The following is a 15,348-nucleotide window of genomic DNA, read 5'->3' on the forward strand; positions in this document are numbered from 1 at the left end:
TAGTGTTGGCCTGTACTTCAGAGAAGTAGATGCCAAACAAGAGAGGTCCCAGGACTGAACCCTGAGGTACTCCACTTGTCACTTGTCTGGAGCTGGATTTGGAGTCAGCTACTTTTACAGTGTGGGTTCTGTCAGTAAGCCAGTTGGCAACCCATCAAGGGATGTAGTGATTAATGCCCAGCTTAGTAAGTTTATCTATGATTCCAGAGTGGGGGATGGTGTCAAAGGCCTTGGCAAGGTCCAGATAGGCTGTGTGGAATCAACATCGAATAGTGTTATGCTTGCCAGGAGCTAAAAAAGGAGATGTGAGATAAGCCTTGGAAATCCCTCATGTAAAGAAATACAGATCAATTATTATTCATGTGAGTACAAACAATGTCATCTGTAGGAATTCTCTGTCTATTAGTAAGGAACTGACAGCCTTCTTAGTATAGCTTGTAATGGTGTTAGGACATATTTTATACAAATCACCAATAGAAAGGATTGTCATGTTACTGTGAATGAAAAAATTTTTTGGGTAAATACCTACATGGAAAAAATGTCTTGTTTTAAAAAATAGAAATGTGGAATGCATCCAAGGCTAGTTTTGGCCACACATGGGTTAAGACAGGATGACATGCATTTGTCAAGATCAGGGAAGAGAGAATTTTTGCAGCAGATTTAGAAATATTTGACAAACACTAAGCAGGATTGTTGCCAGGTCAAAAATTGAACAGTTCACAGATACCAACATTTGATGCATCTCTGATGGTTGTTAAGGCTAGGAGCATTAATAATAAAGTTTTTTTATTGAAAAATGTGCTACGTTCCCACAAGATTGATGCTGTTATTATTTGTGAAACATGGTTAAAGAAGAATGACTTGAAACCAGTTCTGTCAGGGTATAAATGTTTTTACTGTAACAGACATTCTAACAAAAAATCAGGTGGAGATGTTATGATAGAATAGGGGTTAAAGATAGTTATGAGACCTGTGATTATTACATATTCAATTATAACACCAGTACTATAGACTGCAACTGTGACAATAAATACAACCCTGGAACATATAACAATTGTTGGAGTGTATAAACCACCAAAGTCAAGTGCAAATGACCTAGAGGAATTCTTACACTTCTTGCATGAAAAACAGGAGGGAAGAATAAAATTAGCGGGGGACTTAAATTTACCAGAAACAGACTGGAATAATATTGATTCAAAAATGTTACTAAAGAAATTATTCACAATGTATATTCATGAACAACATTTGCTTCAAGTTACACAAAATCTACCAGGGGACAGGACATACTAAACATTATTTGTGTTCCTAAAGAAATTACTGTTACTTCAAGTCAAGTCTGACCTCTGTTGATGTGCAGAGATCATGGAATTATAAAGGTTATTTTTTTTTTTTTGCTAGATAATTCTGCCTAATCTGCCAAACTGAAATCTAAACCAAGGCACAGAAGGTTAATTACAGATTATATGGAAGCAAAACAGTCACTTTGTAAAACCACCTGGAGTGAGGTGTTCAGTGGAAAAACTGCAGATGAAATGTGAAAAGTTTTGAAAAAGAAATTGCTTCAGTGCAAAAAATCAAAACAAAAAAATGTTTAATATCAGGATCTAGGCATACAACATCATGAGGTTATATTTCCATAAGAACAAAATATCTGATTAAGGTGAGAGACAAAAAATATAAGAAATGGAACAGAGGTGGAACTATAACTTTGAAAACTGAAATAACCAAGCGAGACAAACAGATTAAGCACAGCGTGAGACAAAATCAAGAAAAATTTGAAGAAAATTTATATAAAGATATTGAACATAATAGGAAACCTTTTTACAGATACACAAGATGTAGAAGGAGTAAAAACAGACAAATTTATAAACTGTGTGCAGACTCTAAAATGTATTCGCAGACACAACAGATTATAGATATATTCACAAAATCATATGCAAAATAGTTTGGCTCCACAAAAAGGGGTGATACGTTGTCCTAGTGACATCCAGGCAACCCCAGAAACTGGAATCAAATTTAATTATATTGAAAAAAGAACTGCACAAACTGGATACAAACAAAGCACAGGGAGGAGATGGAATTAGTAACAATGACATGAGAACACTTCAGCAAGAACTTATGGTACCATTATATTTATTATTCACTAGCTCATATAAATACGGGGAGATTGCTCAAGATTGGAGAGATGAGCTTATTAAACCTGTCTTTAAGGGAAAGGGGAGTAGGACAAACCCAGAGTCATAAAGATTCTTAAGTCTACTTTCATGTTGTGGAAAAATAATGGAGAAGGTAATACTGGATAAGATATTGTCAGAACTGGATAGATTGGGACTTGAAACCATATATCAGCATGCATATGTTGAAAATAGATCTATTACCACCTGTAACATGGTGTTCTATAACAATATAATAACAGCTATGAACGAAAAATTGTGTCGTGATGTAATTTATATACATTTAACTTCAGCATCTGACAGGGTCATACACAAAACACATCAATAAATTAATACAACTAGGTATTGATGTACTCTTGATAAGATGGATAGCTGCATGACTTACATATAGGACATGGCAAGTATCATAAAGCAACTAGACAAGTGAAATCCTTGGTTACAGTCAGGGTGTCCCACAGGGCTCTGTCCAAGGCCCTTGTTTAGAGTGTATGTTTCAGACCTAACCTTTTTCATCTGAGGTATTCTACAGTCTATATGCAGATGACCTGAAATTGGGTAAACTGATTACATGTGTTACAAATAAGGCATGTCTGCAAAATAACTTGACTAAACCATTTGGGCACAGGAGAATAATATGCTGATAAATACATCAAAAACTAAACATATGAGATTTGGGAGACACAAATTGAAAGGTGAATATTTAATACAGCACACAGTGATTGAAACTGTAGACTCATTTAAGGACCTGGGCATATGGTTAGCTTCATCTATGAGTTTTTCAGAACTATAAGTTGTATAAAAAGATTTATAAAGTCTAAGAAATCAAAAATTATGAAGTCATTGTTTGTTAGTTACATTACACCCGAACTTGAGTATGGAATAACAATATGGATACCCTATAAGAAAACAAGCATGAGTCAACTGGAAAGAGTACAGTGGAAATATACAAAAGGCATCCGTGGTTGTGAAAATGTAAGTTATTATGAAAGACTAAAATATCTGAACTTGCACAGTGTCTGTTACAGATATCTAAGAGGAGATCTTATTCAGGGATATAGGACATTTAGTGACAACTACCTCTGGGAATGTTTGGGGTTATCAGAAAGTACTAGAGAATCATTAGACAACCTATGTAGAAGATTCTATAGGAATTAGAAGTGTACTAATTGGTTCTCTGGCAGATTAGCTGATGCATGGAGCAGACTAGTTTACAAATACTTTTAAGAACAGCCAGGATGAAGGGCATTAATGCCCATGCTTGAAATATGTGTGCATATGTATGTAACTGCATAACATTACATTGTCTTAAATGAATTCATGTTGATCCATCAAAGGCAGTTTCAAAGAACTCAAATAAACCTAAACCAATTTGCCAAAACCACTTTCAGTGAACATTGAAACATTTCTTTTGCAGAGGGCAAGCACCCCTGCACCCCCCCCCGGCCCACAATCCCTAGAATTATATATACCAACTCCAAGGTCATACAACAGTGGAGAAAAAGGCAATTTCCACTTTCACTGAAGGCAGTTTCGGCAAACTGACTTTGGTTTCTTTGCATCCACTGAAATCGCTTTTGATGGATTGACATGCTGTTGTCATATCTCTGTGGCAACCTGACAAACATATTAGAGCTATGAATAGATGGGTGGGTGGATGGATTAACAGATGGATGGACAGATTCTATGTGTCTAGAAAAGGTTAGGGAAATTGTTATTCAAACTGCTTATATTTGGTCTTTCAGTTTCAAGTGCTTTTCATGTTGGTATGTTTTAATGTGCAGTTTTAAACCAATGCTCAGTATCATTTTACCCTCTGTTTTCATTATTGTAAAATGTGCTTAAATTGGGTTATCTACAATTCATGAGGAAAGGAATATATCATTTCACTTACATCTTAAAGAAGCCATCTAACTGGCCAATTTCAACTTGCTTTGTCACTTACCTCAGTGGCTAATAGTTAGCTTTAACAGCTTTGATGAAAAAGATAATTTGAAATTAGTTTTGAATAATGGTTGACAACAAAAATATTCACTTTTATGATGAACAAATTCTGTTGTATCTACTCTTTACAGTAGACAGAGGCAGTGTGTGTGTGTGTGTGTGTGTGTGTGTGTGTGTGTGTGTGTGTGTGTGTGTGTGTGTGTGTGTGCAGGAATGCATGTCTGCATGTGTGTGTATGTGTGTGTGTTTGTGATTGAGCAGATGTACATCTACTTGTGCACATATCATATCATATCCTTTACTAATAAAAACAAACAAAAAAAATAAGGCCAGCCTTTAAGCAGTTGAGTGAATGTGACTAAACCACAGGATCACTTGTTTTAATTTATTTTATTTATTTTCCTTTTGTTCACCATGTTTATTCAAAAAAAACTTTACAATGGAGAACTGGAGAAAAAAAGCTTCAAAATATTACAAACATTTTAAACATACATTTAGTCATATACACAAATGCATCATTTATAACTATGTCAGAAAGATCCCAAATTAGATATTCTTAGTTCTTTGTTCTTGATGTACACTAAGCATCTCTGCAGCATTTTACTTTTTATGAGCTATGAGTTTTTCTAGCAAAACAAATCCTAATTTATTTTTATAAACATATTTGGAGGAAGGAAAACAGACATGGTAGAATAATATTGCAATGTCATTATTAAGATGGCTATCATTTTGCAACAGTTATTTAGATATTTTTCGTACTTTTATATTGTTTACACACGGGTTATCATTAGCATTTCTAGCTCTTTTTGTCCCTCCAGTTCCTACAGCAGGGTACAATGATTTTTCTTCACTTCCAAATACTGCTATAAAAGTGAGATTTGTATCATTTACAATTGCTTCCAGACATTGCCTTGCAAACTCAGCCATTTTTGGTGCTCGGCCAGATGTGCCCACTATATATGGGAGTTTTGGCACTGACTCAGCGATTTGAGTAATTGCAATCAACTCCAGAGCAGCATCCTCCTGGTCTTTTGAAAACCCATCCCAGGCATTATTATCAGTTGGATGCTCTAAGCTCTTCAGCAGTTTTTGGGCAATTTCTTGATCTGTTAACTTTGCATTGCTCAGCAGTTTTTCTATTGTTTTATTATATGAAGGTGGTTTACAGACCTGCTGTCGATATACACAAAGCTGGCCAGTTCCATGTGGTGCTGTTCCAATTTCTATTTTTCGTGTTTTACCAGCAAGATGAAAACTGACATTATATTTCTCAGGAATTGCATAGTTAAGGTGGCTCAGAATAGAAAAGAATTCTACTGGATCTTTAAAATCATTTGGCACAATTATTTTGGATTGCCCAGTATTTTGATCAAATGTTTGCCATTGTTTCAGTGTGTTTATGTAATGCATTATACCTTTGTAGTTTCCTGCTATGGGAGGTGCTCGTTTCTGAATGTTGTGAAGCTGAGAAAATGCTATATTTCCCTCTGTGTTCCGGGAACGTTGATGCTCTGCAGGATTCTGCAGAGCTTTTATGACATTGGATGACCTCTCTGCTATGTTTGTCACCTCTTCATTTCTACTTGCAAAATTTTCATCAGCTGCATCTCTACTATGCGTGTCCATCTTGGCAATATGTTGCAGAGGGATACTTAATAAACAAACTTGATATTCTTGGGCACAAAGTGCTACAAGGAGAAACAGACCACTGGCTTTCATTCTTCAAACACTTGTTTTGATCTTATAACTTACGTACCGAGCACAACCTGTTAATAAAAATAAGGTAATTTAAAGAAATGTGCATTGCAGCTTCAGGATACATAATAGGATATTACTGAATGGTTGCAATTCCTAATTTTAATATTTAATGATGATATTTTTCCTCCACTGCGACATATAAAAATACAGAATAAAATAATGCAAACTTCACTTTCTTTCAATATACGCTTTTTTTTTTTTACTTTAGGCCTAAGAACTACAACTAATGGTTAGCAGACATAAATACAAATTAGAGAAAATCTGTATTCATAACAGATAATAAAACTGCATAGCTTAAAGCAGCCCTCTCTATGCCAAAAGAAAAGCACATCTGAATAAGGTACTCACCTTAATAGTAGATTTTAAAGCAGTCAGATATAAACATTTCCCTAACATCATCCTTTTACTGTTCTGAAATTTCTGAGCAGTTCTCGTACCATTTTGCAGAAGCCTTCATCAGTCTCAAAAACAATTTGATGATATCCATCTTATACTGTTTCATTTAACAACAGTTCTAGATCATATCTTTTTACTGACATGATACACTGACTGCAGGGAATCTGAATACAAGTGTAATTGTGGCTGATGAGATGCATTCTGCAAAACGTGAATTTAAAACACTCTAAGGAAACCAAACTCATACTTGAGTTACGTAAAACCTGAGGAAACAACCAGGTTGACTGTCCCAATTTATACAGGGGAATAGTGGGAGGGTTGTTACAGTGGACTCTTAATGTTTTTATTTATGATTAAAGTGAATGCATCAGTTAGCTGCACTATCTTACAGTGGAGAAATAGCACAGCAGTCTATAAAGTTGGGTGGTATCCCAAGCAATACCTCAGAGGAAAAGGAATGTCAGAGTTGCCCAAGTTAATCATGCCCTGCCCTATGATCCAGTTTTCAGTGTTTAAAAGTGTCATCTCCATGGTACAGACACCTAAAGCCCTGACTATGATCCAGAAAATGGAGGACCGACTAATAATGTAATGGCTGTAGGATGGGGAGCCTAGGAATGGTGACATTAAATGGTCAATGTTGGATCACTCATCTTGGGGGAAGGAGGCAGCCCATGCCATTCTATTGTTGGTACCTGGGGGATGTTGGCTGGCATAATAGGCAGCCTTAAATAATCAAGGTTTGTATACTCACCAAGCAGTATTCAATGTGGACAGGGATTGAGTACATGCATAAATATTTTTCAGCAGGCACAGCACTATGGAAGCATATACATATTAGAATGCCACAGCGGTAGGGCAAAGGACAAACTTCTTTAATCCTTGCAGGATGATACCCATTACCCTCAAATCTTGTCCCTTTTTCTTTTTCTGTTTATTATAGTGTCTGTTTGCATAATCTATCTTCTTGTGTTTTGAGTCTTTTACAGGATATGTTACTAATATGGTAAATTTGCTGACATTAAATATGTGGGTTCTTTGTTCTCCATGGAAACATAAGCCAATTAAGGAATGGCTGGGGATAGTGAACTGTGACATTTTCTTTAGTCAGGAATGCAAAACTGCAGAAAAATATGCTAGAGTTTTATCCTTTTCTTGCAATGGGTGAACTTATTTGTTATTGTAGCACACAATCAAAACAGGGAGTTTAGTGAGGGATAAACCCTTTGAATTGTAGGCTGCAGCAGAAGCTTAAAAACAGGCAAAATAGGTTGTACTTGGGCTGTTTTCTGAACCTGAAGGGCTGTAAACTTTGGGATCTATCAGTGGTCCTAATACTGATGACCAGTCCTGCTATGCTGATTTGTTCAGTAGTATAAAAGCATGAGTAGCTGGCATACACAGAATTATTGCAATTGGTTATAATAATGTTGCACCTCATTCTGCAAGCGACAGGAGCAATGCAGATAGTGTCAAATCATATTAAATCTCAAAAGATTATTGAAGAGGCTTCTGATTACTTGGCTTTAGTGGATGCCTGATGGATAATGAACCCCTCTGATACATATCTTTATGCTGAACTCTCCTCAAGGGATTGTATGTATTTATTTAATTGTTTTACTTTTTGCCAGTTTGGTTCACTCTACTGTTAATACATCAATCATCCGAGCCCCTAATAATGGCAATGAGGCAATTTGGATTGATTTCTCACTGAAATGGTATTCTTAAGTGAAGGAGGCTTGTTAGATGGACCCCCTGATTGTTAAATATAAGTAGGTTATAAATTACTTTATCAAAGGGGTTGAGCATTTTATATCTAAGACCTGTCACTCTAGTATATCAATTAAGACATGGCTTCTCTCTTTGAAACTGTTACTGAACTTATGTAGTGGGCACAAAAATCATTACTATATGTAGTTCCTGCCAGACTAATTGCCTATGAGAAGAGAGTTATGGGATTATAGAACATATGCAAAATAGAAAGGTTTAAAAACCCAAATGTGTTAAAAGAATATAAAGCAGTACACCAACAGAGAAATCACAGGTCATTCTTACCAATGCTATTTTTACTACTGGGGGCAGACGAAAAATGTGGCAAGTTGTTAGTCTTCAAAATAGACTTCTGAAAAGAAAGGCACTTATCCCAGAGATAATATCTTCCCCCTGTCTCAGACTTGATACCATCCCTGAAGGTGTTAATAAGTTATTTTGTGATTTTTTTTTTTCAAAAGATAACACTAATTCAGATCATCCCCATGTCTATATGAACTGTTTGCTTGAATATATGGATTTGCACACCCTGTCAGCCAAGCATGGAGTATATCTGATTGCCCCATCTCAAAACAAGAACTATATAAGGCAGTATTGTCAGCTCATAAGGGGAAAGACCATAACTTAGATGGTCTAAATATGGATCTGTATACTTTCATAGGTTCATAGGTTCATAGGTTCATAGGTTCATACTAGGCTATCTGCCCTAGGGCATTTATAAGCCTAGCCAGAGTGTGTGTGGCTTTCACCACCCCTTAGGATGAGAATACTATACCCATTAGTTTGCTGTGCCTCTGCCCAGCAGTGACACAGAGATGATTCCCGGGGTAAACCTATGATCTCCCATCCACTCGTCAAGATTTCTCTTGAACAGAGTCAGTGAGGGGCTCTGCCTCACATGGACTGGGATTCTATTCCATAGTGTAGGGAGTATCTGGGTGATGAATCTGTCCCTCCAGCATGCCCTATTTATATCCGTGTTGAGGTTTAAATCTCTTGCTCTCGTGGCTCTGATGGATTTGGATTTTTTGAGGTGGAGCATGTCCATTAATTCCGGGTTGGACATGGCCTTGTATGTCAGGCACAGATCACCTCTGAGCAGATGGTATGCGACTGAATAGAGGTGGAGTTTCTTCAGTCGGGCAGCGTATGACATATGTTTGAGCCCCTTTATCCTTTTGGTGAGGAACTTTTGGGATCTTTCCAACTGCTGCAGGTGTCGGGTAAGGTGCATTCCGAATGGGGCATTGTACTAAATCATTGGTCTGATAAGTGAAGAGTACAGGGGTACAATAACCTCTCCTGATCTGGATGTGAATCCCTTCATGATCAGGTGGGGAATATAGAAGGTGTTCCTAACCACTTTGGCAATGTGAGTGTCAAAATAGAGGTTGCTGTCAACTTGGGTCCCCAGGTCCCTGATAACTTCTTCCGTGTTTAATGGATTACCACCTATGTGGTAATTAGGGGTTACCTTGTTTTTCCCAGAGGGTATGACTATACATTTTTTGGCATTTAGCTTAAGGCCATGGCTCTGGCACCAGTTATCCATTTTTATGAGACCTCTTTGGAGGATGTCTGTGTCTGATGGAGTGTCAATTATGGTGCCCAGTTTGCAGTCATCTGCAAATTTTGTCAGCCACAATCCCCCTATGTTTGCCTGCACTTCAGAAAAATAAATGCCGAACAAGAGGGGGCCCAAGACTGAGCCCTGTGGGACACCGCTCGTGACCGGCTTAGAGTCTGACATGGCACCAGCAACTCTAACCCTGTGTGTTCTGTCCTTGAGCCAGTTTGCAACCCATCTTGTGACATATGGGTTTACATCTAAGCTGGTGAGCTTATCTATGATGCCCGAGTGGGGTATTGTATCGAACGCTTTTGCTAGGTCAAGGTAGGCTGTGTGTACTGCCTTACCCTCATCAATGGCCTTAGTGACTGTTTCAAAAAAGTCGACCAAGTTCAAGAGGCAGGATCTGCCCTCGACAAAGCCAAATTGGGTAAGATCCAGTGTCTGTAGGTCCCCAATGTCTTTATTTATGAGTTCCATTATGATCCTCTCCATAGCTTTGCAGACAAGGCTCGTCAAGCTTATGGGGCGGTAATTTCCAGAGTCCGTAGAAGCACCACCTTTGTGGAGTGGACCACAGTTGCCGTACGCCATTCTTTGGGTATGTATCCTGTAGTAAGGCTAAGATTAAACAGCAGCCTTATGTGTGGGTTTAGTTCCTCATTGAGTTCATGTAGCACACAGCCGGGGACACCATCCAGTCCCATTGATGCTGTGTTTTTTGCTTTAAAGAGAGCAGCTCTCACCTGGGCATCTGAGATGTTTGGGAGGCTACACTCTGCTGGGATAGATATTTCTCCTTTTGGGGGGGAGGGAGAAATTTACACTGAACCTGTCTGCCAGTATCTTGGCAATGTCTGTGGGTTCAGTGATTTTTGTATCATTTTGGACTAATTCTGAGCATATCTGGGAGTTTCCACCCAGGTTTCTAACATAGCTAAAGAAGGCCTTATGATTGTCTTTTGTGTCTTTAGCGATTTTTCTCTCAAAGTTGGCCTTGGATGATTTTATGAGTGATCGTAGTTTTTTGCTAGTATTGATCAGAGATGCCTTCCCTTTTAGGGATTTTGCTCTGTCATGTAGTAGCTTTCTCCTCTTGTTGTAGAGTTTGTTTAGGGCTGGGGTCCACCAGACTGGGCGCCTGCCTTTGGTGGAAAGGGTCTTGATTTTATTAGGGATTGCTTGATCCATACATTCCTGGAGGTGCACGTAGAAGGCATTTTTAAGGGTTTCAGCAGCGTGGGTTGTGGTTTCCACTGGCTCGGGGACCTTGAAGGATACCACTCCAGTCTTAAGAAGTGTGAAGTTTGCTTTTGAGAAGTTCTTCACTGTGGTCTTTTTTGCTGGGGGTGGGGGCGGGATGTGGATCTCCAGTGAGATTAATTTATGGTCTGATCTCACCAATGAGGGATATACTTCCGGTGTGGAACATTTTGTCCCCATGTTTGTGATGATCAGGTCTAGTATATTTGCCCCTCTTGTGGGAATGGTGACTAGTTGTTCCATAGCATTTGAGTTTATGAACTCCAGTAACCTTTGTGCTAGGGTGTTGGGGCTTGAGTAATGTTCCCAGTCTATGTTTGGGTAGTTGAAGTCACCCAATATAATGGTGTTTGGAGAGACATTCATACTCTCCAGTGTCTTCAGCAAGGCTGTGTGGGGTTCCTGAGTTTGAGAGGGTGGTCTGTAGCATGCTACAAACTGTAGGGCAGTTTTACCCATGGTTAATTGCACCTGGATGGTCTCCGATGCTTTGTGCATTGCTACTAACCTGGAGGTGTGGGTATCCTTTATGAATATGGATACTCCCTCTCCTTTTGTGGTTCAGTCCGAATTTTGGGGCCGGAACGCATGATATGAGGTATAACCTGATAGTGCTGGGGTGCTCTCAGGAGCCTTGAACCAGGTTTCAGTCACAGCACAGACATCAATGTTCTCCATACTGAGGAGGGCTTCAAGGGCGTGCATCTTGAGGTTTAGACTTCCGGCATTGAGCAGCATTACCCTTAGTTTTTTTCCATTTTTGTTTTCTAGGGCGGTAGGTTTATCATTTGAGCCTTGCCTAAAAAATGCACTATGGGGGTGGCAAGAGCCTTTGCCAATATCTGGAAGCCCAGGGATGATAGGTGCAAGCTGTCCCTTGTGAAGCAGCGTGGCTTGTCAAGCATGTCATCCCAGGCAGACAGAAATTGGATCCCCTTAGAATGACACCAGTAATTAAGCCAATTATTAAAGCTGATCATTTTGTCTCTGTATTGTGGCATCATTCTTGGTGAGGGTAGAATACTGCTCAGGGTCAGGGTCATACCGGCCTGTGCTACATAATCTGAGAGCTCCTCTATGTCTCTTTTCATGTAGTCCAGGGAGGTACGTCTCAGGTCATTCACACCGGCATGGACAATGACTGAGTCATACTTGTACATGCTGTGGAGTGACCCGAGTGCTTGCGTTATGTGGCAGATTCTAGCGCCCGACAGGCAGCTTACTGTGAACTTTTCCTTGTTGAGTCTGGTGAGTGGGACGTCAGTGTGTCTGACTATGGAGTCACCTATAACAAGTGTGTCTGGCATTGTGTTTGGCCTTAAGGGCTGTGACTGTTTAGCACACTGACTTTGAGAACTGTGTGTTGCATGTCTTATATCTTGAGGTGGCAGTTGCTTGGGTGTCTGCTTTGGAGGCCTCTGTAGTTTTGGTAGATATTTGATCAGTGCCTCCGAGTATGTCTTTGTGTGTTTATGTGTTTGTTTTGCAGTTGTGATAGTTCTATGTGAAACTGGGTTTGTGGTGTGGGTGGTTTCCTTGTCCTCCTGTCTGGTCTTGCCAGTCCTGAGTTGAGATAGCTCAGCCTCCAGTTTGGCTATATAGTTGCATCTCTCACATGTATTTGTGTTTTGTGGGAGAAGGAGTGGGTTGTCTGTGTACATGAGGCAATTGTAACATTGCCTCAAGATGCCCAGATTCACCAGCTGAACAGGAGAGGACGCCAGCAACTGACCCTTCGACATGCTAGAAAAAGTGAAAAAGTTTGCTGTGTAACTGAGTCAGAAGGGACCTATCGGGAAATGGGAACTCAAGGGGATTCTAGGCTAATGTAGTACTTTGTTTAGTATATAAGTACTTTACCTATATAAAAATGCTTTAGGAGCAAGTGCTGAGCTTTTGAGATAGAGAATAGACTGTTTAGATTGCAAGTAGAGAAGTCCTAAGGGAAAAATTGAGGAGCACACTTTACGGAGCCAGAAATAGTTTAAACTTGTTTAACCGGCGCTGCCCGATGGTGCTCTATGGGCAACTCTGCACTAAATCACGCAAAAGCGCGCTAAAGCGGGCTTTATAGCAGGGGTTGAAAAGAGCTAGGAATTGACCCAAAATGGCCAATAGACTACAAGTTTCTGGCTGGAACCACTCCTCTAGGGACAAATAGACTGGACTATTCTAGTTCAGTAAGGCGGGAAAACAAGATATTTTTTTTTTTTTTTTTTTTGCAGAAAACAGAGGAAAAACAGAGAGTAAATGCTATAAATGCTTTTAAACGGCTAGCACACTTGAGTGTGTTAGCCTACAGGTAAAATTAAGCAACAAATAACTTTTTTAAAAGTGCAAAACAGTTAATCAACACAAAAACAGTTTAAATAGAATACAGAGCTGTATAAACAGGCGAAAATGCAGTCGCTAAGCAGTAAATAATCGAAAAGCCAGAAAAAAATACTTAAATCAGGAAAAAGTAACTCTTTTGCTCTTTGCTGCTTGTAGAACTCTGCAGGACACCACGAGGAGCTGTGCTGAGTTGAATACAAGCGAAAAAGCACGCTAAAGCGGGCTTTATAGCAGGGGGTTGAAAAGAGCTAGGAATTGACCCAAAATGGCCAATAGACTACAAGTTTCTGGCTGGAACCACTCCTCTAGGGACAAATAGGCTGCTCAGTGCTAACCACTCCCACTGGTGAACAAAGAAGCTTCCTTTTATCCAAATAAGGATATGGAATAGCACAGGAACCAAGACAAAGCCCAGAGATCAGCAAACTCTGAAGACTGGACTATTCTTGTTCAGTAAGGCGGAAAAACAAGATTTTTTTTTTTTTTTTTTTTTGCAGAAAACAGAGGAAAAACAGAGAGTAAATGCTATAAATGCTTTTAAACGGCTAGCACACTTGAGTGTGTTAGCCTACAGGTAAAATTAAGCAACAAATAACTTTTTAAAAGTGCAAAACAGTTAATCAACACAAAAACAGTTTAAATAGAATGCAGAGCTGTATAAACAGGCGAAAATGCAGTCGCTAAGCAGTAAATAATCGAAAAGCCAGAAAAAAATACTTAAATCAGGAAAAAGTCACTCTTTTGCTCTTTGCTGCTTGTAGAACTCTGCAGGACACCACGAGGAGCTGTGCTGAGTTGAATGCAAGCGAAAAAGCACGCTAAAGCGGGCTTTATAGCAGGGGGTTGAAAAGAGCTAGGAATTGACCCAAAATGGACAATAGACTACAAGTTTCTGGCTGGAACCACTCCTCTAGGGACAAATAGGCTGCTCAGTGCTCCCCACTCCCACTGGTGAACAAAGAAGCTTCCTTTTATCCAAATAAGGATATGGAATAGCACAGGAACTAAGACAAAGCCCAGAGATCAGCAAACTCTGAAGACTGGACTATTCTAGTTTAGTAAGGCGGGAAAACAAGATATTTTTTTTTTTTTTGCAGAAAACAGAGGAAAAACAGAGAGTAAATGCTATAAATGCTTTTAAATGGCTAGCGCACTTGAGTGTGTTAGCCTACAGGTAAAATTAAGCAACAAATAACTTTTTAAAAGTGCAAAACAGTTAATCAACACAAAAACAGTTTAAATAGAATGCAGAGCTGTATAAACAGGCGAAAATGCAGTCGCTAAACAGTAAATAATCAAAAATTCAGAAAAAATACTTAAATCAAGAAAAAGTCACTCTTTTGCTCTTTGCTGCTTGTAGAACTCTGTAGGACAGCACGAGGAGCTGTGCTGAGTTGAATACAAGCGAAAAAGCAGACTAATGCGGGCTTTATAGCAGGGGGTTGAAAAGAGCTAGGAATTGACCCAAAATGGCCAATAGACTACAAGTTTCTGGCTGGAACCACTCCTCTAGGGACAAATAGGCTGCTCAGTGCTCCCCACTCCCACTGGTGAACAAAGAAGCTTCCTTTTATCCAAATAAGGATATGGAATAGCACAGGAACCAAGACAAAGCCCAGAGATCAGCAAACTCTGAAGACTGGACTATTCTTGTTCAGTAAGGCGGAAAAACAAAATATATATATATATTTTTTTTGCAGAAAACAGAGGAAAAACAGAGAGTAAATGCTATAAATGCTTTTAAACGGCTAGCGCACTTGAGTGTGTAAGCCTACAGGTAAAATTAAGCAACAAATAACTTTTTTAAAAGTGCAAAACAGTTAATCAACACAAGAACAGTTTAAACAGAATGCAGAGCTGTATAAACAGGTGAAAATGCAGTCGCTAAGCAGTAAATAATCAAAAAGCCAGAAAAAAATACTTAAATCAGGAAAAAGTCACTCTTTGCTCTCTGCTGCTTGTAGAACTCTGTAGGACACCACGAGGAGCTGTGCTGAGTTGAATACAAGCGAAAAAGCATGCTAAAGCGGGCTTTATAGCATGGGGTTGAAAAGAGCTAGGAATTGACCCAAAATGGCCAATAGACTACAAGTTTCTGGCTGGAACCACTCCTCTAGGGACAAATAGGCTGCTCAGTGCTCC

At 39.2% G+C, this 15,348-nt stretch overlaps 1 protein-coding gene across 2 annotated transcripts in view; it reads right to left on the reverse strand.

Annotated features, from left to right (window-relative positions):
* Nucleotides 1-4,486: 4,486 nt before the first annotated feature.
* The window catches only part of LOC122798916, a 113,256-nt gene continuing 102,394 nt past the window's right edge, over nt 4,487-15,348 (reverse strand). For both annotated transcript variants that reach the window (XM_044068007.1, XM_044068008.1), the window contains one exon: nt 4,487-5,881. In XM_044068007.1, the coding sequence (XP_043923942.1) occupies nt 4,854-5,834 (981 nt within the window). In that variant the 5' untranslated portion in view covers nt 5,835-5,881 and the 3' untranslated portion in view covers nt 4,487-4,853. The remainder of the gene's footprint in view (nt 5,882-15,348) is intronic.

Source organism: Protopterus annectens, chromosome 3.part1 (genome assembly GCF_019279795.1).
Source record: "Protopterus annectens isolate FY-2018-M chromosome 3.part1, PAN1.0, whole genome shotgun sequence".
Taxonomy (NCBI): Eukaryota; Metazoa; Chordata; order Ceratodontiformes; family Protopteridae; genus Protopterus; species Protopterus annectens.